At 38.4% G+C, this 25,663-nt stretch overlaps 1 protein-coding gene across 2 annotated transcripts in view; it reads right to left on the minus strand.

Annotated features, from left to right (window-relative positions):
- Positions 1-2,011: 2,011 nt before the first annotated feature.
- Positions 2,012-25,663, minus strand: part of LOC127434580 (katanin-interacting protein-like) — a 37,165-nt gene continuing 13,513 nt past the window's right edge. Inside the window, exons 10-27 of one of the 2 annotated variants that reach the window (XM_051687404.1) lie at positions 25,260-25,333; positions 25,073-25,160; positions 23,340-23,549; positions 23,025-23,162; positions 17,323-18,238; positions 15,225-15,938; positions 13,696-13,904; positions 13,173-13,251; positions 10,909-11,086; positions 10,653-10,818; positions 9,358-9,557; positions 9,100-9,164; positions 8,297-8,407; positions 5,961-6,100; positions 5,660-5,761; positions 5,141-5,301; positions 4,262-4,347; positions 2,012-2,611 (exon numbers count right to left, since the gene is read on the minus strand). In XM_051687404.1, coding sequence (XP_051543364.1) covers positions 2,553-2,611; positions 4,262-4,347; positions 5,141-5,301; positions 5,660-5,761; positions 5,961-6,100; positions 8,297-8,407; positions 9,100-9,164; positions 9,358-9,557; positions 10,653-10,818; positions 10,909-11,086; positions 13,173-13,251; positions 13,696-13,904; positions 15,225-15,938; positions 17,323-18,238; positions 23,025-23,162; positions 23,340-23,549; positions 25,073-25,160; positions 25,260-25,333 — 3,696 coding nt within the window. In that variant the 3' untranslated portion in view covers positions 2,012-2,552. Of the gene's footprint in view, positions 2,612-4,261; positions 4,348-5,140; positions 5,302-5,659; positions 5,762-5,960; positions 6,101-8,296; positions 8,408-9,099; positions 9,165-9,357; positions 9,558-10,652; positions 10,819-10,908; positions 11,087-13,172; positions 13,252-13,695; positions 13,905-15,224; positions 15,939-17,322; positions 18,239-23,024; positions 23,163-23,339; positions 23,550-25,072; positions 25,161-25,259; positions 25,337-25,663 lie in introns of both variants that reach the window. The other variant, XM_051687402.1, reaches the window with a different exon arrangement.

Genomic DNA, 25,663 nt, shown 5'->3' on the forward strand with positions numbered 1-25,663 from the left:
CTGAAGGCAATACCCATAATCCCTTGCACTTGAATTTATTTACAGTAAGCATGTTTGGTCAAAGCATGACAACATATGAGAACACTGTTTAGAATTAATTGATTAAAAAAGGAAAACACTTTATTTACACTCAGCTAAACTTAAAAATGCAAGCTTGTTGAACTTGGGTATACGTGTAGACATAATTTCTGAGTTTGTTGGATTTAAAGGGTTAGTTCACCCAAAAATGAAAATTCTCTCATTATTTACTCACCCTCATGCCATTCCAGATGTGTATGACTTTCTTTCATCTGCTGAACTCAAATGAAGATGTTTAGTAGAATTTCTTAGTGAATAGTGACCAAAACTTTGGAGCTCCAAAAGCACATAAATGCAGCATAAAAATAATCTGTACGACTCCAGTGGTTAAATCCATATCTTCAGAAGTCGATATGATAGGTGTGGGTGAGAAACAGATCAATATTTAAGTCCATTTTTACTATAAATTCTCCCTGCTCAGTTAATCTCCACTTTCACATTCTTCTTGTGTTTTTGGTGATTCACATTCTTCATGCATATCGCCACCTACTGAGCAGGGAGAAGAAATTTAGTTTTATTAAGAGACTTAAATATTGATCTGTTTCTCTCCCACACCTATCATATGACTTCTGAAGAAATGGATTAAACTACTGGAGTCGTATGGATTACTTTTATGCTGCCTTTATGTGCTCTGTGGAGTGTAAAATTTTATTAAATTCCCACTACTTAGTAGGTCCCCATGGTGGCGCGGTTACTCGCCTCAATCTGGGTGGCGAAGGACGAATCTCAGTTGCCTCTACGTCTGAGACCGTCAATCCGTGCATCTTATCACATGGCTTGTTGAGCGCGTTACCGTGGAGACATAGCGTGTGTGGAGGCTTCACGCTATTCTCCATGGCATCCACGCACAACTCACCACACGCCCCACCGAGAGCGAGAACCACATTATAGTGACCACAAGGAGGTAAACCCATGTGACTCTACCCTTCCTAGCAACCGGGCCAATTTGGTTGCTTAGGAGACCTGGCTGGAGTCACTCAGCACATCCTGGATTTGAACTCACGACTCCAGGGGTGATAGTCAGTGTCAATACTCGCTGAGCTACACAGATCCCCTGAATATGTTTATCTTGTTGTGGTCTCAACAGTTTTAGATAAACCCGCCCCTAAATGGCATGTATAAACAAAACAAACTTTTTGGACAGTTTACATGTTGGTCAGATGGTCTCTTTTGGTCCAAGTGGGCGGTTCAGGCCAGAGTAAGCTAAAAAATGGACCAGACTTTACACCACAAGTCAAAAGTCTAGTTAACATAGACTTGGACAGTATAAATTCCAACAAACCATGAACAAAATCAACATTTTTGACCTGAAACTGAAAACTATGCACAGACCGAGTCCATTAATATTAATTTTAGCTTCTAAAACTGTGAGAGTCAGCAGCGCAACATGACAAAACTTGACGGCTTCCTTTATAATCAGCGGTTTACACTGTAAACACATGATTTTAGAACACAATAGACTTCACTCAATAGATTATGATTAGTCCTGATGAACACTGGACAATAGAGAGGGTCCAGTTTACTCAAAGATTAGGAATAATCATCATTAAAATCTGTAGCTATGAGAGTGTTATAAACCTCAATCTCAGTTTAAGCTGCTGAACAGTTTTTCCATCACTAGCATCACCAAACAGAATTGCAAAAATACTGTTTCCAAACAGGTTTCCCAAACACTCCCCCTCATCTTCCATTGTTCGTCCAAACAGCTAGTCTCTCACCAAACTCACGCCTTTGGCTGAGACCCGGCTGCAAGGTTTTTTTTGTGTGTTTGAAATGTTGGGGTGCAGTTCATGTAAATTCGTATTTGGAACGAAACCCGAAACGCAATGCTGTTTGGACCCAGAAATGTGAAAACAGCCTCAATTTCACTGCCATGATGTTCGAGAGCAGACTCCATTGCAAATGCATAATAAAACATTAACAACAAACAAGAGAGGAATATGTGATATTTAATAATAATTATAGTTACTTTAATATGAGGTAAACTGGCAACTCTTGCATATTACTTGTAATAGTGTCTTGAATTATCTGTGAAAGGTTTAAAAAAAAAAAAGAGTGCTGAAATATAGTAAAAATGTCACAGATGTGCTGCATACAAAATTGGACTGCTGTTTAAAATATTACAAATATGTCTTGAAAATGCACAAGCTATCATAAGTGTAACTGACATGAAATGTAAGGTTGTACATGTCATTATGCATTACCAAGTTCATTTCAAAATCAAATGTCATGGTTCAAAGGACACTTACTTTAAACAGAATATCAGACTGTCAACTTAAAAACATTATAACAATAACAAATTAACTAAGCAAATGTACAGCTTTTATAATACATTAGTTACATATAAACGGGAGTGCGTGTCTGTTGGTGAGGCCATTGTATATTCAATGTATCTTTGGACCAAAAAGAAACTGTTATTGCTTTTTTATGCTCCTGTTAACACTTTCATTACCCTTCAACTCTGTCTTACTCTGTCAGTATCGCTGCTTTCCGTGTTTCCGTGCGTCCGTCATGCAGGTTTTGGGCCGCAGAGCTGTAATGAAATATATTCATAGCTTATTCAGAGACTTACAGGAATAAACCTTATTATTAAATTCTAAAAACAACTCTCTGTAACGTGACTAAGAACAATCAGGTGTGTGTGGGTTTACATAGCTATAGTTTAAGGACAAAATTGTCCCCATATGTTGGCTAATTATTAATAAATGAGCATTCTTAAAAATACTATAATTAAGTAATAAGTAATACTATAATTCATATAATTATTTAATTTGTAAATAATATAATTTGCTCATTGATATGATACAAATCTTTTCTTTTTAAAATCAGAAATTTGGGGAATTTTTTTTCACCTTCAAAAATATGTTTGAAAACTATTTTGAAATTAATGATGCATACATTTATTACATGTATTCAAGGAGCAGGAAAAGTATTTTAATACTTTTGACTTGATGGTTACACCACTTGACATTTTTAATTATTAAATACATTTTTTCTATGAATGTATGAATAATGTTCGAAAATGAAATGTTTTAAAGAAGACTTTGAAAGATTTCTCCTTTTAGGGGCCTGGGTATCTCAGCGAGTATTGACGCTGACTATCACCCCTGGAGTCACGAGTTCGAATCCAGGGTGTGCTGAGTGACTCCAGCCAGGTCTCCTAAGCAACCAAATTGGCCCGGTTGCTAGGGAGGGTAGAGTCACATGGGGTAACCTCCTCGTGGTCGCGATTAGTGGTTCTCACTCTCAATGGGGCGTGTGGTAAGTTGTGCATGGATCGTGGAGAGTAGCATGAGGCTCCACATGCTGCGAGTCTCCGCGGTGTCATGCACAACAAGTCACGTTATAAGATGTGCAGATTGACGGTCTCAGAAGTGGAGGCAACTGAGACTTGTCCTCCACCACCCGGATTGAGGTGAGTAACCGCACCACCACGAGGACCTACTAAGTAGTGGGAATTGGGCATTCCAAATTGGGGAGAAAAGGGGATAAAAATAAAAAAATAAAATAAAAAATTTCTCCTTTTTATCATCTATGACAACCCTATTAGTCAATTACCCAAAGTAATGTGTTTAAATAAAAAAATTAATTAATTAAACAAACACTTCTGCATAGCTCCCAAATTAACAAAAATAAAATAAAATGACCTCAAATTAATTTATGTTTTAGTTTGTGATACACATTATATTATTAAAACGTGAAACCTTTAGAATCCGCATCATTAAACATCAAAATGTCCCGAGATAGCGGAAACACCAGACTGGCTAGAGAAATTTAACAATGTTAAACATATTTACATGATATCCATAAACGCTTTAGCTTTGGCATCCATAAAATACTAAAACAAAAACGAACTAAACTGAAACTAGAAAACACAGAAAACACTCAAATTAACAGTCAGATGGTGAAATTGAACGAAAACTAAACGTGACAAATTGAAAATAAAAATTCAGAACTATAATAACCTTGATTTGTGGGTATTTGAAAATGTCCTTGTTAGAAAAATAATGAATAAAAAAGTACATTTAAATTTCCTTTTTTTTAATTCTAAAAATCTGGGTTAGAGTTAGTTTATGTTATTAATAATTCGCTTTATATAAAAATAGAAGTATATAGTCCTTATTTAGGTAGCTAAGTAAATGTGTGTGTGTGTGTGTGTGTGTGTGTGTGTGTGTGTGTGTACCTGGGTCTGCTGTTTGTTTCTTCTTGTGCTGGTGAATAATCTGATTCTCATTGGTCAATTTTACATCCTGGTCCTCCACGTGTTTGCTACAACAACAGACATTAAGTGAGTTTCCCTATCAACATCCAGAAACTTCCATTTACACGGAATGAACTCTGGTTGGTCTCTTTACATGTCAATCAGGCAGTGGACGGTTCTTGGCCAGGATAAACAGTGGAGTCTGACTACACAAGACTAGATGAACACACACACACACACACACACACTCACTCACTCACTCACTCACTCACTCACTCACTCACTCACTCACTCACTCACTCACTCACTCACTGACTCACTCACTGACTCACTCACTCACTGACTCACTCACTCACTGACTCACTGACTCACTGACTCACTCACTGACTCACTCACTGACTCACTCACTGACTCACTCACTGACTCACTCACTGACTCACTCACTCACTCACTCACTGACACACACATTCACACATTCACTCACACACACACACATTCACTCACTCACACACTTACTCACACACACACTCACACATTCACTCACTCACTCACTCACACACACACACACACACACACACACACACACACACACTCACTCACTCACTCACTCACACACACATTCACTCACTCACTCACTCACTCACACACACAACACACTCTCACACACACACCACACAACACACACACACTCACTCACTCACACACTCACTCACAACACACACACACACACACACACACACACACACTTGAGAGTCATCCAGAATCATGTCAAGAACATAAGGAATGAGTGGAAGCTTGGCATCGAGTGCTTTCTTTACGGTATGTACTGAAAGAGGAAAATCAGTATTGATTTCTGTGTACCTGATAATTGTGCTCTTCTCTCGGTGTGTGATGTGCGTGTTGTCTGTGAACAGTATGGTGTGGTACGGTACGACAGGATCCAGGGTTGGCAGAATTCCCCGTGAAACGTTCGTCGCACACTCCAAAATCCCGTTATACACCAACAGATCATCCACTAGAAACTAAACGCAGAAACCAGTGGACTTTATGTTCATGTCAAAAGGTCTCATGCATCTCATGAGAAAAATGCCAATGAGGGAGAACCACTGTTCCCATGAGTCAACATGCACAAACAGAAAGTGCACAACTCAGATTTATTAGCGGATACAAAAGCAGGAGACACATGGATCAGAATGCCAAGACTGAATTTCCATGCCTTCACAGACTGGACCCACGAAGAGCAATTTCTAGACAATAAAATATTTTAGAGCTAAAAAAAAAACGCATCACTTTTGTGTTCATAGGTCTTTGTCTAGCTAGTTTTTCGATTGCGTTCTGAACTGACTGTGTCGAGTGGTTCTTTGCGCGTTTGTGTTTTACCCCAAATTCTTTGACTCCTCGCTGAGGTGTTTTGGAGTAATTCCATAATTTAATCATGGAAACGGTCACTGGCTGGTCAAAGATGACATAAACACGGTTCACCTAAAGGAAAAATAGAAAATACAGAGGGATAAATTATATCAGAATATAAATTTGTACATTCAATCCGCTCAGCATGACATTCAGAAGTTTCCTCAAACGTAAATACAACACTGTTGCGGCACAATGACAAAATCTATAATGCTTAATTTGAATGCACGCAAAAGTTTCTGATAAACTTGCAAACAAAGTTTCTCCTCACCAGTCCAGGCAGTACAGGAGCGAGCCACATGTGCCGGCCATCATGTGTGTTATTGACCCCATCAATCAGTTTGTCAGGCGTGCGGACGTCTCCGCATACGTTATCTAACACGTTCACGCTGTCAGGAAATGCAGCGATGTCTGCAAGGCAAATCGTTAAAGAACACACACGGATACACGGGCAATGTTAAAGGAATATTACGGGTTATTATGTCAGTGGAACTAGAGGTAGATCGATATATTGGTTTTAATTAAATGGTGCCGATAGTTGCTTTTTGGAACTATCGGTTATCGGCAAAACTCAGTGCCGATAGTTTCTTTTTTCTCCATAGGTTCTACAGTATAACAGCGGCCTCTAGAGGTGACATAAAAACAATCACAATATTCATCCATATTTTTCCATTTTTACATCCAATGCAAATGTGGATATTTTGATTAGATAAATCAAATGTTCTAAATTGAAGCGAGGGCATGCAAAAAAAATTTGACTATATGGAAACGTCAGCACATACAGTACATCGTGTCTCCAACTTCATATCTTGTGAATAATAATTATTACAAAAACCTCATCTTGTGTGGGGGCCTGTGTAGCTCAGCGAGTATTGACGCTGACTATCACCCCTGGAGTCGAGAGTTCGAATCCAGGGTGTGCTGAGTGACTCCAGCCAGGTCTCCTAAGCAACCAAATTGGCCCGATTGCTAGGGAGGGTAGTGTCACATGGGGCATCCTCCTTGTGGTCGTGATTAGTGGTTCTCGCTCTCAATGGGGCGTGTGGTAAGTTGTGCATGGATCGTGGAGAGTAGCATGAGCCTCCACATGCTGTGAGTCTCCGCGGTGTCATGCACAACGAGCCACGTGATAAGATGCGCGGATTGACGGTCTCAGAAGCGGAGGCAACTGAGACTTCATCCTCCGCCACCCGGATTGAGGTGAGTAACCGCACCACCACAAGGACTTACTAAGTAGTGGGAATTGGGCATTCCAAACTGGGGAGAAAAGGGGATAAAATGTAAAAAAAAAATAATAATCATCATCTTTTGACTATATAAGCTATAATAATTTGGTAAATCCTTAAATATACAATATTGTAACGAAGCCGAGTCTCCATCTTTTCAAAATAAGAGTCCAGAAATGAGTATGTATATTTCTGGCTTACTCACTGTCCCGCATTATGCTCCAAATCTGCATCTTTTTTTTGGGGTATTACTAGGATTTTGGTTGCAGATTTGATTCACTTTTGACTCCTGTAGCCTCTGTGTATAGAAGCCCTGGAATGCCAATTAAAAAAAGAAAGCAGAAATAAATGATCAATCTATTTATTTGAAAATAAAAATGTGAATAAATAACTAAATAAACACATAAATAATTTATTTAATTCATGTTTAAAAATGTAATTATATTTAACAATAAAACTGTGCATTAATAAATCACATATTTAATTCATGTTTAAAATGCAATTAAATGTAACAATAAAATAGCACTTAATGTAATGTTAATATATTAATATTTTAAATTGCGTTTTAAAAAATAATTTGGCAAATATTTTTCTTTATTGATTTGCCAGTTGCTTTTCTTCATCCATTCTTTATCGTTTTACTTTGGCTTTTCTTTTTCCATTTAACAATCGAGTTTAAAAATGCCACTGGACATTTGACTCGTGAAAGCAACCAATGAACTTTCGACTCGTTTTAAGAAACACCCCTCTTTCAAGTGTCACTCGAAGTAGATGTAAGATGGCCTGTTATAGTTTGTTCACGAGGTATGAGCAGTTTACGAGCTCTACATGAAGCCCGCGCAAAAGAAATTAATGTGAAGCGTAAGTGCCTTGTTACCGCTGCTGTTAAATGCCGATGCTGTCAACAGAACAAGCCTCCCGACCCGTGCCCGGACTGAAAACATCATGATGCAAACGCTTATCTGCACAGCCTGACCTTCCAGATAGTCATCTGTTGATCATTTATTTCTTAATTATTTTTTAAGTCCGTGTCTGTCATAGTAAGGAAAGACTAAGAAAGTGTTTTAACATTCCAACAATCAATTTTATAAACTATCAGCCAATTAATCAGTTATGTTTTCCACCACCTTAGTTATCGGTATCTGCAAAATCCACTCTCGGTGTCTCAGTTTATAAAAACAAAAGGAAATCATGTTTACAGTAATGCATTTATAATAGCAGTCTATGGGGCAAGTGTGCTAGAGGGTTTGATAAAAGAAATGTGATGCTTGTATTTTTGTAAAAGCACTTGCATGAATTGCTCAGGTAAAAATTTTTGTTACTTGAGCTGTAAAGTTGTCTAAATCATCCTTTTGAGTGATGTGTGTGCTCGTAAGGATACTGTTGTCACTAAGAGGTATTTTCTGCTCATTCTGGTCATAGAATTCCAGTCCATTAAGGCCAATGTAGTACAGGTCACCCCACGTCGTCAACAACTGCAACTGGAATATAACTGACACACATTCAGTCAAGGAAAGCACTCGTGAAATCACATGCATGCACAAAATGAACCAAAATACTGCAACTCATTTTTAAAGTCAGTAGCATTTAAAGTAACTAAAGAACAAATATATATTTTCTAATGTTTTGCTTAGCTGTTATACTTGTAATCAAGGTCCAAAATATCTTTTTGACACATGCTAATGATAGGTGAAGGCCATAAATATTTTTACTAGCCACAAAATACTAATTTGTATATGTATAGTATATGTATATGCATCATAAACAAAACCTCAAGGTAAACTGCACCTCACATATTGCAATTTTTTTGTGGCCTAATGTGGGTAATATATCACCTATGTTTTGCCACATGGAGTCCTGGAGAAAAAAAAAAAACTTTGTGATGATGCATTTTTCGCTGAGGAAAACACTGTTAGAAGAGTCCCAACAGATGTTTTCTTCAGTACTGATCCATATTTCAGTTTGTATGAATTTGCTTTGAATTGTGCATGGACGGTCACACTGCATTTGCTAATAAGAGCTAATGTTTTATAAACTTGTAAAAGCCAAAATTTACTTGCATTTGGTGCTTGAAAAGTGCCAATTTTGGACGATGCTTGTAATACTTGAATCAAAAGCATATTAATAGAATCGAATATAAGTGATTTTTGTAATGAATCATATTGTAAACAGAAATGAGGATACATCCACATGGCATTAAAGGTGCTTCATAGTCCATACTGGCCAGCTCATCTCTTCTGTTTCCACCCCTAAAAAAAAAAACATACACACACAATTAACCTCTCATACGTCCCTTTAAAAGCTGAAGTGTGTCATTTCTGCACCAGCAGCATCACCAAACAGAACTGCAAAAATAATTACTGTTTTCAAACAGGTTTCCCTGAATACTACCCCCGTCTACAATTGGCAACTGATTATAATCACATCAAAAGTGTTCTGTACCAGTGAGTGTCATCTGTGTTTTTTCTGGTTCCAGTGAGTGATAGGTTACGGGCGGCACAGCTCACGTTAGACTCCAGATAATCTATAAACAGAATCTCTTGTGCAAAGTCGAAGTGACAATTCCCTGGACCCTTGCGAATGAGAAATCCCTCGTGTGGAGAAATACACAAACCGTCCAGGAACACATGCAGAACCTTCACCTGAGAGGAAACACCAATTTTTATTATAGTTATTATTTGATGAATAGGCATATACAAGGCATAGTTTATTTATTTATTTATTGGATTTTCTCCCCGATTTGGAATGCCCAATTCCCAATGCGCTCTAGGTCCTCATGGTGGCATAGTGACTCGCCTCAATCCGGGTGGCGGAGGATGAATCTCAGTTGCCTCCGCGTCTGACACCGCCAATCCATGCATCTTATCACGTGGCTTGTTGAGTGTGTTACCACGGAGACATAGCGCGTGTGGAGGCTTCACGCTATTCTCCGCAGCATCCACGCACAACTCACCACGTGCCCCACCGAGAGCGAGAACCACATTATAGCGACCACGAGGAGGTTACCCCAACGTGACTCTAGCAACCGGGCCAATCGGTTGCTTAGGAAGCCTGACTGGAGTCACTCAGCACACCCTGGATTCGAACTTGCGACTCCTGGGGTAGTAGTCAACATAGGCATAGTTTATTTACAAAAATGACAAACTCTAAATGCAATAGAGTTACATTTAAAAATGGGCGCTAGTTTTGACACATATCCGGTTTAAGCCCCGCCCACAACCGGTTCTATCCGAATACAGATCCAGATAATTTTGCCATAGCAACAGATACAGATACAGATCATGGCTTTGCTGCACACTCCAGTGGAACTCATGTCACAGTTATATAGATAGGTAGATAGATATAGATAAATAAACGCTGCACATAATTATTTTTACATTTTTAGTTAACAATACCTAATGCATTAACTAATGTTAAGCTATAACATATAGAATATGAAATAGTTAAAACTCCATATTCAAAGTAGTCATAAAATATGTTAACAGTTACAATAATCAAGGAATTGTTTATATTAATTATAAGTGTTTTTTAATCACATCCTTGTCGCCTGCATTTTATAAAAGCAACAGATCAGTCGAGGCTGTGCATTACAGTGAATTTAAAACAGTAAAGGCGGATTTATGAACTTTGTTTTGTGCCCAAACACCCCTTAACCGTGGTAAAATCACTGTAATGTATGACCTATTGTTGTTTATATCTTTATTATGCTTAGAAACAGACTCCAGCTTTATTCTCACCCCTCTGTAAGAGTCTTCGGGTGATTTGTTGTAGTTCCATATCCTGAATCCGGCGATCGTCTGTGACTGACCAAACCGCACGACGAGACTGTGCTCAGAACCGCACGTGAACGGAATCAGCCACATGTGCTTGTCATCTGTCGTGATATTCTGCCCATCAAACAACCTGAGAGACAGAAGAGGATTTAGGAAAACCGAAAAAAAAAAATGTATGTGTATATGCAGCATGTGTTTGAGACAGAGGGTTTTCACTGACTTGTCCAGTGTTCGGAGGTCATTGTTGTACTCAGGGAGGTCATTGAGGTCACGAGGCGACGCTGTTACCATAGAAACATCAACAGGAATACTCTCACCCACTTCACCAACGATCTCTAAACCCGTCAAACCCACATAGTGAGGATCACCCCATGCCATCGCCAGATTTAGCTGTAGGACTTCAGAAACACACACACACACCCAGCAGAATGACAGTTCTGATACATAATAAATATTTAACATCATCAGCTGGAATTTGAAAAAAAAATGTGTATATATATATATATATATATATACACTATATTGCCAAAAGTATTCGCTCATCTGCCTTTAGACGCATATGAACTTAAGTGACATCCCATTCTTAATCCATAGGGTTTAATATGACGTCGGCCCACCCTTTGCAGTTATAACAGCTTCAACTCTTCTGGGAAGGCTTTCCACAAGGTTTAGGAGTGTGTTTATGGGAATTTTTGACCATTCTTCCAGAAGCGCATTTGTGAGGTCAGACACTGATGTTGGACGAGAAGGCCTGGCTCGCAGTCTTCGCTCTAATTCATCCCAAAGGTGCTCTATCGGGTTGAGGTCAGGACTCTGTGCAGGCCAGTCAAGTTCTTCCACACCAAACTCGCTCATCCATGTCTTTATGGACCTTGCTTTGTGCACTGGTGCGCAGTCATGTTGGAACAGGAAGGGGCCATCCCCAAACTGTTCCCACAAAGTTGGGAGCATGGAATTGTCCAAAATCGCTTGGTATGCTGAAGCATTCAGAGTTCCTTTCACTGGAACTAAGGGGCCAAGCCCAGCTCCTGAAAAACAACCCCACACCATAATCCCCCCTCCACCAAACTTCACAGTTGGCACAATGCAGTCAGACAAGTACTGTTCTCCTGGCAACCGCCAAACCCAGACTCGTCAATCAGATTGCCAGATGGAGAAGCGTGATTCGTCACACCAGAGAACGCGTCTCCACTGCTCTAGAGTCCAATGGCGGCGTGCTTTACACCACTACATCCGACGCTTTGCATTGCACTTGGTGATGTATGGCTTGGATGCAGCTGCTCGGCCATGGAAACCCATTCCATGAAGCTCTCTACGCACTGTTCTTGAGCTAATCTGAAGGCCACATTAACTTTGGAGGTCTGTAGCGATTGACTCTGCAGAAAGTTGGCGACCTCTGCGCACTATGCGCCTCAGCATCCGCTGACCCCGCTCTGTCATTTTACGTGGCCTACCACTTTGTGGCTGAGTTGCTGTCATTCCCAATCGCTTCCACTTTGTTATAATACCACTGACAGATGACTGTGGAATATTTAGTAGCGAGGAAATTTCACGACTAGACTTGTTGCACAGGTGGCATCCTATCACAGTACCATGCTGGAATTCACTGAGCTCCTGAGAGCGGCCCATTCTTTCACAAATGTTTGTAGAAGCAGTCTGCATGCCTAGGTGCTTCATTTTATACACCTGTGGCCATGGAAGAGATTGGAACACCTGAATTCAATTATTTGGATGGGTGAGCGAATACTTTTGGCAATATAGTGTATATATATATATATATATATATATAAAATCTGAGTGCAAATAAATTACAATTTACAAAACAGCTAGTTATTTTTACTAAGATTGTCCAGGTCATATTTCACCAAAAATCATAAAAGAAAAATAAGACAAATTATTTATGCAAAATAAAGAAAATTATGCAAATTTTAGGACCATTAAGATGTTTTGCATTGTGACTTTATGCACAATGTACTTCTAAATTTCCATACACATAATGTGAAAAAAAAATACTGCATTTAAAAAGAAATAACAAAAAATCCAACACATTATTTATTTTCAGCCTGCATTAAATATAGTATAACAAATACTACCATTATGCCTACATACAACCATGTTTTTTAAAAGTATAATTTAAATAATACTTCAGTATCTTTCCTGCATTACAGTAATAAGAATCAGATTATTCTGCATTACAGTGTAGAAAATTATGAGGAAAATGTGCTTAATAGTCATGAAAAAAATGTCACAAAGCAAAATTCTTAAAAATCCTAAAAAAATAGGCTTAATTTTCTTTATACAAATTTAATTTCCCCTTTTTTTGGGGGGAAACATGAAACATATGGCAATCTCTTGACAGTTTTTGTAAGGTTCACCCTGATGGTGATTATGTTGTTGTTGTTTTCTTTTTTTTAAGACGGCAATGACAGCTCTAATTAAAATGCATAATGTAATTGATTATGTATTTGTGATTAAGTCACTTACTGGTTCCAGTATAAAGTCCAGTTCTCTCCTCTCCAGTATCGGCACACAGTTCTGCTGCGGGAATTCGGACCGGTCCCATCTAAAAACAAAAACACAATACATGACTCTAGAGCTGCACAATTATAGCAAAAATCATTATTGTTTATTAATTAATTTCGATTAATCGTGTTTACATTAAAATACTTATTCTGTGTAATTCTTGATGTAGGCTACACATCCAAAACTTACATAAGCTTACATGTGAATAAATTACACAAGCAAAGCGAGCAACGGACACATCTGTGATTGGTTACAATGCTCGACCTTTGCAAAAAAAAAAAAAAAACATAAAAACTTTTGATCCCATTAGGGCTAAACAATTACAGATAAATTAAATTCAATAATTGACACTTTTCACAATTAGTTAATTGTAGGAGCTGTATTGCATTCTGGATTATTTATTTGATTAATTGTGCAGCCCTACATGACTCGTATACAAATAATGTTTTGCCTTGGTCACACACACACACACACACACACTCACAGGAGCATCCTCCTCTCTGAATCCGGCCTGTGTAAAGGGCCTTTCCTCTCCTTCACCATCAGCGGTCCGTGGCCTCTGAAGCTCCTCCTCCACCACACTTGCCCCGCCCGTCTCCATCTCACCAGCAAATGTGTCATCAAACTGCGCCATCGCCTCTAGGATGTCATCGTCCGTCGTGAATAGGATAGTATCACCAAAATGATCCAATGCTGAGAAAACATGAGAAAACAATGACCAAATGCCACACACACACGTGACTGCAGCTAAAGTCAACATGAAACAACATCCACAAGCCATTTTACTTCCGTAATGTCACGATTAGTGGTTCTCGCTCTCAATGGGGCATGTGGTAAGATGTGTGTGGATCGCGGAGAGTAGCATGAGCCTCCACATGCTGTGAGTCTCCGCGGTGTCATGCACATCGAGTCACGTGATAAGATGCGCGGAATGACGGTCTCAGAAGCGGAGGCAACTGAGACTTGTCCTCCGCCACCAGGATTGAGGTGAGTAACCGCACCACCACGAGGACCTACTAAGTAGTGGGAATTGTGCATTCAAAATTGGGGAGAAAAGGGGATAAAAAATTAAAAATTAGAAGCTTCACATTTCTGTGTTTAAACACTCCAAAAACTGACCCCACTGACTTCCACTGTAAGTGCCTCACTGTAACCTCGATTTTTGCTATTTTTAAAGAAAAGGAGAAACGAGTCAAAATTAATTTTTTGTGGTAAGCAACATTGTCACATTATGCCAACTTGTATTGAACCCGGAACATCTTTTAAAATTATTTTTCATTTTAGGCTGTGCATTTAATTGCAATAATGAGCATTAGATATTTCTAAATTTCTCATTTTAGAGAAATTAAAATAAATAAATGTATTTATTTATTTATCTACTCAGATTTTGTGATGTTTAATTCACCATTCTGATTGGTGCACATCTATTGCATACTAACGAGATCTCGCCAATCAGAATGCAGAGCACAAAAAAGGTACCAGCAGGAGAGAAAAAAAAAAACAGAAATCACGAAGGTGAATAAAGAAAAAGGCACAAAGAAATAACAAATCCTATCATTTAAGAAAATAAATATTTTTTGATTTTGAACACTAAAATGAATTTTTTAAATGTAAAATGTGTAAATAAGGAAAAACATAAAAAATAGCATTATTATTAAAAATATTATTATTAATATTTTGCATATTGCACAGCCCTAATTCCTTAGGTATTGACTGGATGGTGAAAAGTGTGGGTTTAAAACCAGAATGGTTTAAATATCTATTTGGCTATGATACAACATTCAACAGCTGATGTGGCCTCGGTGACGTCAGCCAAAAAAGAAAGGACATTTTGATAAAAGATTACCAAGACACTTTTTCTTTGGACCGACAAGCACTGATGAATCAAGCACAGTAAGACCAGGAACATGTATTCAGAAAGTAAATGGGGTCAATTTGATTTCATGTTGACGTTAAACTAATTAACAAATGTTTAGCCATCAATTATCTTTTCAGCGATCTTTTCAGCCATACCTCCCGAGAGAGTTCCAGAAGCTTTGGCTATCTCCCCTCTGAAAACACAATGGCCATCGAGAATTATCTCCATTTCTCGAGCTCCTCTAAATGAGTGTATCCTGGACTTATTGTAATTCCAAACACGGATCATTGCAAGGCAACATTCCACACCCAGATCCATGGAGATCACGTGCCTGCGGCCAGGAGTGAACGGAGCCAGCCACAGGTGCATGTCGTCTTGGGTTCGGTTTACGCCATCGATGAGGTTGGTAACGATGCGTGGGTCTTTCCCGTAGGCCGGTAAAATATTGATATCAGGTGGATCGGCCGTGACGTGGACAGGTTTGACTGGCTCACCGGTGGAGGAAAAGATCTCAATGCCGTTGAGGCCAACGTAGTGACGGTCGCCCCACGTTGACATGATATAAATGACGAGGTGGCGACCTTGTGGGAGAACCGGGATTTCAAAGTCTTCATCAGGGTCACCTTCAGGGTCGTCGAAATCAGGGAGCGAAGAGGCGGAGGGACGACGGGGGGTGACGGGCATTGGGCGGGACTGACGCTGAATAAACTCATCGAAGATATCTCCCTCCAAAGCCATGTTGGAGATTCGCCCTCGCTGATGCTGGTTAAACTTCGTTAATGAGTCCCAGGATTCCATTAACGGATCGTCCTGTTCACACCACTGAGATTTGGGTCTTCGGTTACGGACGGACGTCTGGCCGCTCTCCTCTACATTAACAAGCAGAAACAAATGAGAACAAGGCCCCAGCAGATTACAAAAATATCATAGACTATGCAGTCACAAATAGACAGTAAGACAAATATGAACACAATAAAGCTGTAAATCCACTGTGAAGTATCACTGAACATTCTCGAAAATCGAGGTTATAGTGAGGCACTTACAATGGAAGTGAATGGGGCCAATTTTTGGAGGGTTTAAAGGCAGAAATGTGATGCTTATAATTTTATAAAAGCACTTAACATACATTTGTTTAATAACTTTATATTAAAACTTTATTATTTGAGTTGCAAAGTTTAAATGGTTGTTATAGGGTTTTAGGGTTTACACTGTTATGTCGTTATGGCAATGAAGTTGGATATAACTTTACACTGAAAAGGTTAGTAAGTGCTTTTTATCACACTAAAATCATGTTAACACACATATTGTTTACATCTTGTGGCTATACTTGTGAAACCGTGAGTATTTTAATGTTTACGGATTGGCCCCCATTCACTTCCATTGTAAGTGCCTCACTGTAACCCAGATTTTTGCAGTGGTTCGCATATTCACTTTCACTGTTTAGCGCTAAAAACACGTGCCATTGTGAGCGAGCTTCTCACATAGAAGGGCTAAACGTTTATGACAATCGATTATTTCCCTTTATTGTATAGTTATTTTAAATACTTGTGTTCAACTTCATGCCATATTCTTTATGTATACTAGACATCAAAAACATGCTAAGCACTGTTTAGCTGAATTAATTTATTGCTGTTTTATATCTCAGTAAATCAACTTCACATTGGCCTATTTAGTAGCATGACAAAACTAAACTGCTTTTAAATTTTTGAATAAATTGTACACAGAAATTGAGCAATGCGACCACATTAGAACTCTAACATGGTTAAATAGAGAGTTCTGCACTCCCACATAAAGCTATCTACAACGCACAATAAATCACTTATTTACACCACGTCAATTCACTGAATATAATGTGAGCGTTCTAGCTTTCTCGTTTGCATTGTAATTACAATCTATGTCGTAAGCGGGCTGCGCGAACTGGGATGCAGCTTTACACTTAACATGCACCTTAAGACAAGTTTCCAACAGTAAGCAATTTTTCTTTCCATACTGACCGTAAAACTGCAGCGCGACAAGACAATCACAGCCAATCAGAAGACATCTGATATTTAAAATACAGAGAGATTTCACAGTAGGTGGGGCTACCAAGCAAGACAGCACAGAAATAGAAACAAAGTGACCGTCAAAATGTCCTGTCGTTAATTGGCACTGGTTAGGACAAAAACTCAGATGAACGTGGCTAACTAATCGTTTGTCGCTTTATCACGTCACACCAGGTAAGGTCAAGGTGTTTGTGTTTTTTGAGACATGCACCTGTTGCGATGAGGTCACTGCTGTGGATAAATTGCGATTTGTTTAGCGATCTTGCAGAACCTCGCCTGCCACTGATTGGTCGTTCTGCTCTCTCAGCGCGTTCATCCCACAAGTTCAAATCCTGGTCCAACTGATCGCTCAGGTGTCGCTCTGAATGCAATTGTGAATCTTTTTCACGCTCTTGTTTGGTCTCTATTCGACAGTTCAGCCCCAAGTCTGGGTTCAAATCCAACGAGTCGGTGCTGAATTCACGGGACACTGTTCTCTGTGGCCTATCAAGAGGTGCTGTCCCCCTGGGGCTAGAAGCGGCTTTGCAGGCACGTACAGGGTTGCACGATATATCCGGCAGCAACGAGTGTTTGGGTTCGGCTGTATTCTGAAGTTGGAGCCACTGGGGGCGCTCTCGAGACCCCTCAGTTTCATCCGTTACTGTCTGGTTTAGCGGTTGAAGCCAATGTGGAAGCCGACTCGATGACGGTTGGGTGGTCACCGTTTTCACCGCCTCCATTTGTTGTCCTGGAAACCGCCCAGTGGGTAAAGTGAGATCCAACGGGGGCGAGTCCCTCTCTAGAGAGTCTCTTTGCATTGAAGCCGCACAGTTGCCAGGATTAACTAGGTAACTGGCACTTCTATCAGATTGGTCCTGGCTTGTTTCTATTAGGGCAGAGCTGGAATCTGATTGGCCTGAGTTGGACTCCTGAGATTTGTTGTCATGGTTATGAGGGCGGCAGTCCACCAGAGTGTGTCCTGAGGACACAGGACTTGGAGAGGTGCACTCTGGGAGATGTGGTTCTTGGAGTTCAATGGAGGTGCTGTAATCAAAGACTTGGTTTCCGCAGCCCTTCTCCAAATGACCCTCAAAGACCAGAGTGCTGTTTATATACAAGCGCACATGACGAGCACCCACATCAAGATCCTATTGGAAAAACGCACGGATATTAGGGCTGGCCAATATAATGAATATTCACAGTATAGACATATACAGAAAATTATAAATTAAAGGAATATTCCAGGTTCACAAGCGAAGCTCAATTAACAGCATTCATGGAATAATGTAATTTCCACAAAAAATTCTTTGGACTCATCCCTTATTTATATATATATATAAAAAAAAAGCAGCAGTAAAAATCGTGGTTACAGTATGGAAATTGCAATGGAAGTGAATGGGGCCAGTCCATAAACACTAAAATACATACTTTCAAAAGTATAACCATAAGATGTAAACATTATACATGTTAGCTTGATTTTAGTGTAATAAAATTGCTGTGAATATCAGTGTAAAGTTATATCCGACACCAGGTTCCATTGTCATGAAAACATATTTGTAATATTGTATTGAACCTTGAATATTCCTTTAAGAATCATTGTGAATGGCAAAAATGGCATTAGAATTAGTAATTCATTTTGTGAATTCCATTTATTTCCATAAAGCAATTTAAACTGTTCCGTTAAACAATTCTCAACAAATAATTTATTTAATCACTCAAAAATGTTCACAGAAGTCTTCGCGTGGAATTTGTCATATATTTAAAATGTTCTAGTAAAAATATACGTAGGTAAACATTAGGATTGAAATGATTAGTCGACGTTATCGACAACGTCGACTAAAAACTGTCGACAAACATTTTCGTTATCGAACAGTCATTTGATGTCGTTTAATGTAACATGAGATCACAATAAACTCTAATGATGATGTATGAGAGCAGCACTGCAGTTCACGTCTGACTGAGGAGAGGAGGGATTACACAGCTCACAGATGCACACTAAACTTTCCAAACAGCTTCAGGTGATGTAGATCGCAAAGTATGCGGGAATTGAAATGCAAAAATGCCAAATAACTAAATACAGAAACACTCTCGTTGTGGACTAAGCGGAGCCGGAGCTCTTTAAAGGAAACACCATGGCGTTACATCTTTAATGCAGTTATATTTAATGCGTTATAGCTTTATTAAAGTTCAAATAATACGGAAGCAGATCATGTAAATAACTACAAACTCCGAAACTGGCATTTCTCTGTGCGGTCAGCGCCTCTTCTATGAGTGGTGCGAAGTCTCCCGATCTAAGGGGGAGAGAATGAAACTGCACCCGGCTGATGCACACTCTGTCACGGGACGCTCATCCCTCGAGCGTGCATGCTTAATGCAGCTAGATTATAACGTGATGGCTCGTGACTTATTGAGTCATAATATATGTCACTGTGCATTACTTATCATGAAGAAAACTGGCAATACACAGCTTTATTAATAAGAGAGAGTTTGTTTTTTTGTGAGTTAAAGATGGATTGAAGTGAACAGAAAGGTGAGAGAGGGTAGTCTTTGCCACATTATACACTGCAACAAAATACTTTTCTGATTTGTTTTTGATTTGGCTTGTTTTCCAATATAAATATCTAAAACTCCAAATATTTTAAAATATCTAAAAATCCTTAAAAAAAGATGCAATCACCTGAGAAGCAGCATATAAGATATTTAGAGTTGCTTTTAGAGAATAGATCTTGAATAGAAGTATATTTTGTCTTTACTGCACTCGCAGAAGTATAACCATGTGAAAAAATACACTTATATTTAAGATACATTCTCTTAAAGCAAGTATAAATATCTTATATGTTGCTTCTCAAATAAATGTATCTTGTTTTAAGGAATTTTAGACTATTTTAAATGGAAAACAAGACAAAAACACTTGATAACAATAGGATTTTTTACAGTGAATTTCTTTACTGAATTAAACTTAATAAAAAGTATTTTTTCCTTTAATTCAGTGAATATCATTTAGAGGTATTTTTAAAAGATGATTTTGTCCTCTTTATTGTTAGTAAGCACATTTAATACAACCTTTTAAGTCAGGCACAAGCTGAATAATCGGTTAAGGGCTAACGATTAATCGTTGAAATAATCGCTGAATAGTCGAATAATCGTTTGATTAATCGATTATCAAAATAATTGTTATTTGCAGCCCTAGTAAGCATAGATGTTTATTACCATTTATAAACAGATTATTACCATTATTATTACAGTTTATTACCATTTATATAGGTACATATAAATGAAGATATAACCCAGTCCATAAAATATGACATGAAATTTTGTACATAAAAACAAATTAAGTTCCCGTTTAGGAAGGAACAATAAATCTACTTCAAAATTCCCAAAACAATAAATAAACTAGATTTTTTTTCCCGCTTTCTAAAGAGAATGCGAGTGGTGTTTGCTCATACAAAAGTCACTGCTTCAATGCTAGGGTTCTAGGGATCTGTTCTGAGTTTTTACCACTGGTCTCTAGATATGGCTTAAGTCCCTCCTTCAAATGTAAGTCAACAGGCGAAAAGTCTAATTGTGTAGAAAAGTAGCAGCACACCACAACAAGTCACGCAATTTGAGTAATAATTCATGTCCGCAGCACAAACAGTGCCGGTTACATGCCAAAGTTAAATACTTAGGGTCAGAGATTTGTTCAAATCACTGATCCAAAGTATGTACTGTATGAGCAATAGAAAAAGTGATGCTTGCCTTAGCAAACACCGTTAACTCCATAAGCTGGGAATCCAAAACAGAGATACAGGAGATTACATGTTTTACCGGCATCTTGCTAGCAGGGTGATGTCAGCAACAAAACAAGGACAAACACACACACGCACACGCACAAAGAGCCTACCGTTATATTTCTTGGTATCTGTACACATCAGTTAACGTGTAAAGAGATGTAGTTCCCCAACTATTCAAGCTTTAGTCCGGCATACAGTGTGCTTTGTTTAGACTGACAGAGCGCTGGTGTGTGGGGGAGACCACAGCTAAACTCAACTAATCCCTACCGCTAATCTCCAACTGTTCTATATACACACACACACACACACAGAAACAAATACACAATATTCCTCTGGTAAATATAATGTTCACAAGAGTAATGACACAAGAGTCATATCATTAAGAATGCATTTTTTCTTGAGTTCATTGTACTATGAAAATATACTGTACCTTTCAGAACTCAAATCTTCCTCCCAAAATATTTTTTTATGAAGCCCGAGCCACAAAAATGACTCGTTATGAACTTGCGCAACTTTCTGACGTCACAGATGAATGCATCAACACATGGATCTAGGGCTGAGTATTGATTCAGATTTGCCAATTCGATTCACAAGCTCTCAATTCGATTCGATTTCGATTCAATATCGATTTATATGGGTATTTTTCAGTTATGAAGTTCATTTCACTTACATATAAAAGAAATTCACTCACAGCTAATTCTGTTAATTATACACAGGACCTTATAACTAGGTACATTACGAAAATATTAATTTGACAAATTATATTTTATTTGTTTTTCATTATTTTTTGTCACATTTCAGCTTTTAAAAAATGTACAAATCCATGTTTTACCATCAATAAATATGATATTAATTGCATATATTATATTTTAATACATGTTTATTGTTTGATGCATAATTTATACTACTTAGAAGTATTTACATTTATTTGCAGAACGTGGCTAAATATTGGTACTGTCTCTTTAAGAAAACCACAGTTCTGTAAATAGCTGTAAATTAACGCATATTAATGACTCAAATGGCTTCTTTACCTCATCCGTGTTATTTGTGGTCAGAATTAAATGGGTTTTTTTGGGGGGCGGGGGGTGGGTTCAAAAACTGACTGTAAAGAGATTTCTTTGCCAATATAATACTTAATCACTGGTGAGTGAAATCTGAACATTTACATTTACGTTTTTAGTCGCACAGCGCAGAATTATGGTCTCATATGCGAGTGATTTACTCGTATTGTAGAGAGTTGCGCATAGAGTAAGAGATCCATCTTGGGATTTAAAGGTGTCATATGTAATTTTTTTACTGTACTAAATAATAAAATGACCATAATATGTCATTAGAGATTTAGGAAACATGCTAAGTTGAAATACTGGCTTCTCCGATAACAATGCCAATATATATTCAGTATATTCTACTTTGAAGTTTCCATTCCAGGCCGGAATTTCTGTTTATGTTTTGGTCTGCATGATCCCGCCCACTGCCCACTCACCAATAGTATTTCAACACCGCCGGGTTGCAAGATTTGAACAAGTTTGCAGGCAAACAACACAGAGTGCTGCATCATGGAAGCCAGCAAACGAACTGGATCATTAATTATAAACACCAATACAACGATTAGCATAAAATGTGGTAAAGTGTGTCAAACTTTGTGCTGTTCTTGGCTGTGTGTACCCTCTGCAGATCCTTCTGAAGAACCCCAAGGTTATAAATCAGTGGCTGAAGTTTATTTTTAGCAAGATCCCTGATCATTTCAGTCTGATCTTAACAGTTAGAGCAGCAGATAGTTTTATGAATCAGTCACAAAGTGCTGTTACTCATTTCACAAGAAACGGAAGAAGTCTTAAAGGTACAGTAGCAAAAAAAAATAACCAATGGCCCGTTTAATTCTAAGGGTTTTTGGTAAAAAAACATTTCAGGTAAAAATGTAATAAAAATATTTGATCCCTTAAGTTTTGATATAAATTGTGATATATATGATGAATTTAATTTTAGATGTTTGATGGCTGGACAATGTGTTAATAAGCTTTAGTGGCAAGAACATTTGCTGATAAATTGACTTGGATTAAGTGTCTATGTTACTACTGCTTTCAGTAAATGCATTTCAGTGCATGTTATGCGGTAACATTTGGTAAAATTGTTTTATTACTCATAGTCCTGCTGTACTCACATTCAGACTCCGGTTATAATTCCAGATTTTGATCCGGGAGATGCTGAAGTCTGGGGAGCGTTCGACATTCCTGATGATAAAGTAGAGCTGGATGGGTGGGTGGAACGGACACGCCCACATGTGACATGCTTTCGTGGTCTAGACATACAAACAGAATCCATGCTAATTTCAAGTGTCATGCACAAAACACAACATGAGGGAGAGTAAATGATGACAGAATTGTAATTTTTGGGTGACCTATCCTCTACTGTATTATCATCTGTGGATTGTCAAAAAGGACACTTCACCTTGTTCTTTTACCATATAAATACATACTTTAGTTTTCCCGTTGACAAGTGCAGCAAGATTTCCGGGCTGGTGGGCGTTTCGGATGTCCAGGTCGTGTGGAGACACATAGAGCTTTTGATGTTGTGGGCTGAAGAACTGAACTTCTGTGAGCCCGACCTGACTCAGGTGTCCCCAGTTTGACAAGATCTCCATAGTAACATAGAGAGTGGGCTTCACCTGCATTGATGCTTCCCTCCGCTGTTATGGAAACAGAGAACACAAGATGGAGCAATCATGGTCATAAGGTCAGACACTTATTCTCATTGACACTTTTTATGAGCACAAGGTGGCAAAAAGAAAAAGTATTTTTTTTGGGTCAATAACATGACCCTCAATCTTTTGTATAGATCTATACAATAAAAAAAAATAAAAACATAAAAAGTGCAATTCACACTAAAGAACTGCTTGAATACACCTCTTCTTTGATGAACATGTTCAATTTCTGAGTCCAAAGTTTTTTGATATTTTTTTCTGGGGCTTAAATGAAAAAAAGTCATGTGGTGTAACCATCTGGAGACAGTAAAAACATTTTAAAGTCTCATTAAAAGCTGAAATTCTTGAAAAAAGAAATGTTGGCATGTGTAGTGTAGAATAATATTTTATTACTATTTCTTTAACAAAAAAACAAAACATTTTTGTTTTAAAATAATATTAATATTTGATCAACTTTTGTCCAATAAATCGAAGTCATGTGGTGTACCTAATATGTAGGTCGCCTTTTTGTTGTGTTAACAAAAACCATGAAACAGAGAGGAGCCTTTTAGAAAAACTGAGTGTGAATAATTAAAAAAAAAAAAGATATTGACATTATGAAATGGCACATTTTGTTTAGGTCATGGGGTGTAACCCTGAGAAAACGCCTGAATATTCTTGACTCAAAATTAATGATTTTTGTTTAAAAAAAAAAAAAAAAAAGGTATGTTTGAAAAACTATTAAATTAATGATTAAGTTGTGTTCACTTGGTCATTTAAGGTGCAAGGAAAGTACTTTTGTATACATTTAACTTGATGGTTAGACCACATGACATTTTATATTTATTTTTTTATCCCCTTTTCTCCCCAATTTGGAATGCCCAATTCCCACTACTTAGTAGGTCCTCGTTGTGGCGCGGTTACTCACCTCAATCCGGGTGGTGGAGGACAAGTCTCCGTTGCCTCCGCTTCTGAGATCGTCAATCCGTGCATCTTATCAAGTGACTCGTTGTGCATGACACCACGGAGACTCACAGCATGTGGAGGCTCATGCTACTCTCCGTGATCCACGCACAACTTACCACACGCCCCATTGAGAGTGAGAACCACTAATCGTGACCACGAGGAGGTTACCCCATGTGACACTACCCTCCCTAGCAACCGGGCCAATTTGGTTGCTTAGGAGACCTGGCTGGAGTCACTCAGCACACCTTGGATTCGAACTTGCGTCTCCAGGGGTGATAGTCAGCGTCAATACTCATGACATTTTTTAAGTCAAATTAAAGGAATATTCCAGGTTTAAGCTCCAATCGAAAGCATTTGTGGCATAATGTTCCAGTCGATAAACATGGTTGCGACCTGGTAGACCATCTTGGTCAAGCTTGGATTTTCTATGTTCCCAGTGACAGAATCACTGTAGCTTGGGTCACCAAATCCACAAGCACCAAGCTTCAATCAATCACTCCACAGAACCATACAGGAAACGTGACCGTACAGTACTGCAACGATGAAATAAAGTGTATACTCACAGCCAGAGTACAACTGCTGCTGTCAGCGAGACTGGACTGATGATCCGCGTCGATTCTCTCTAGAGCCTTTAACAAACACCTCTGCTGTCTGAGAGAAAGAGAGAGATGGGGAAGTATGGTTCTCAATACCCCTAAATTATAGTGTTCCATATTGTCAGTAGTTGAGGGTTGTGTTTTGACAGAGTACCTGGGTTCCATGAGAGCGATTCTCTGCATAGCTCTGATAACTCCACTCTTATCTTCATCATCATCGTCTTCCTTCTGCTTAGAAACATTCACAAATACATTTAATCTATGTAAAAGTAAATCAGACAAAGGGTGATTCTCACGGAACCTGTCAAGAAAATGTCCCGGTCATATTTAACCCCATATCAAAAAAACAAAAAATATGAAATTATACTTTGCACAATATATTATCAATATCATACAAATCATAATATAAATAAATGCAATATATAATACTGCCATGTAAAACATCCTAAAACAGCAAATATTATACCTTACAAACCATGGTCATACAAAACCCATCAAAAACCAAATAAAAGCACAAAATCTAAGTGATAAATCTCCCGGATTATACCCATGTTACCA

The sequence above is a fragment of the Myxocyprinus asiaticus genome, chromosome 44 (assembly GCF_019703515.2).
Source record: "Myxocyprinus asiaticus isolate MX2 ecotype Aquarium Trade chromosome 44, UBuf_Myxa_2, whole genome shotgun sequence".
NCBI lineage: Eukaryota > Metazoa > Chordata > Actinopteri > Cypriniformes > Catostomidae > Myxocyprinus > Myxocyprinus asiaticus.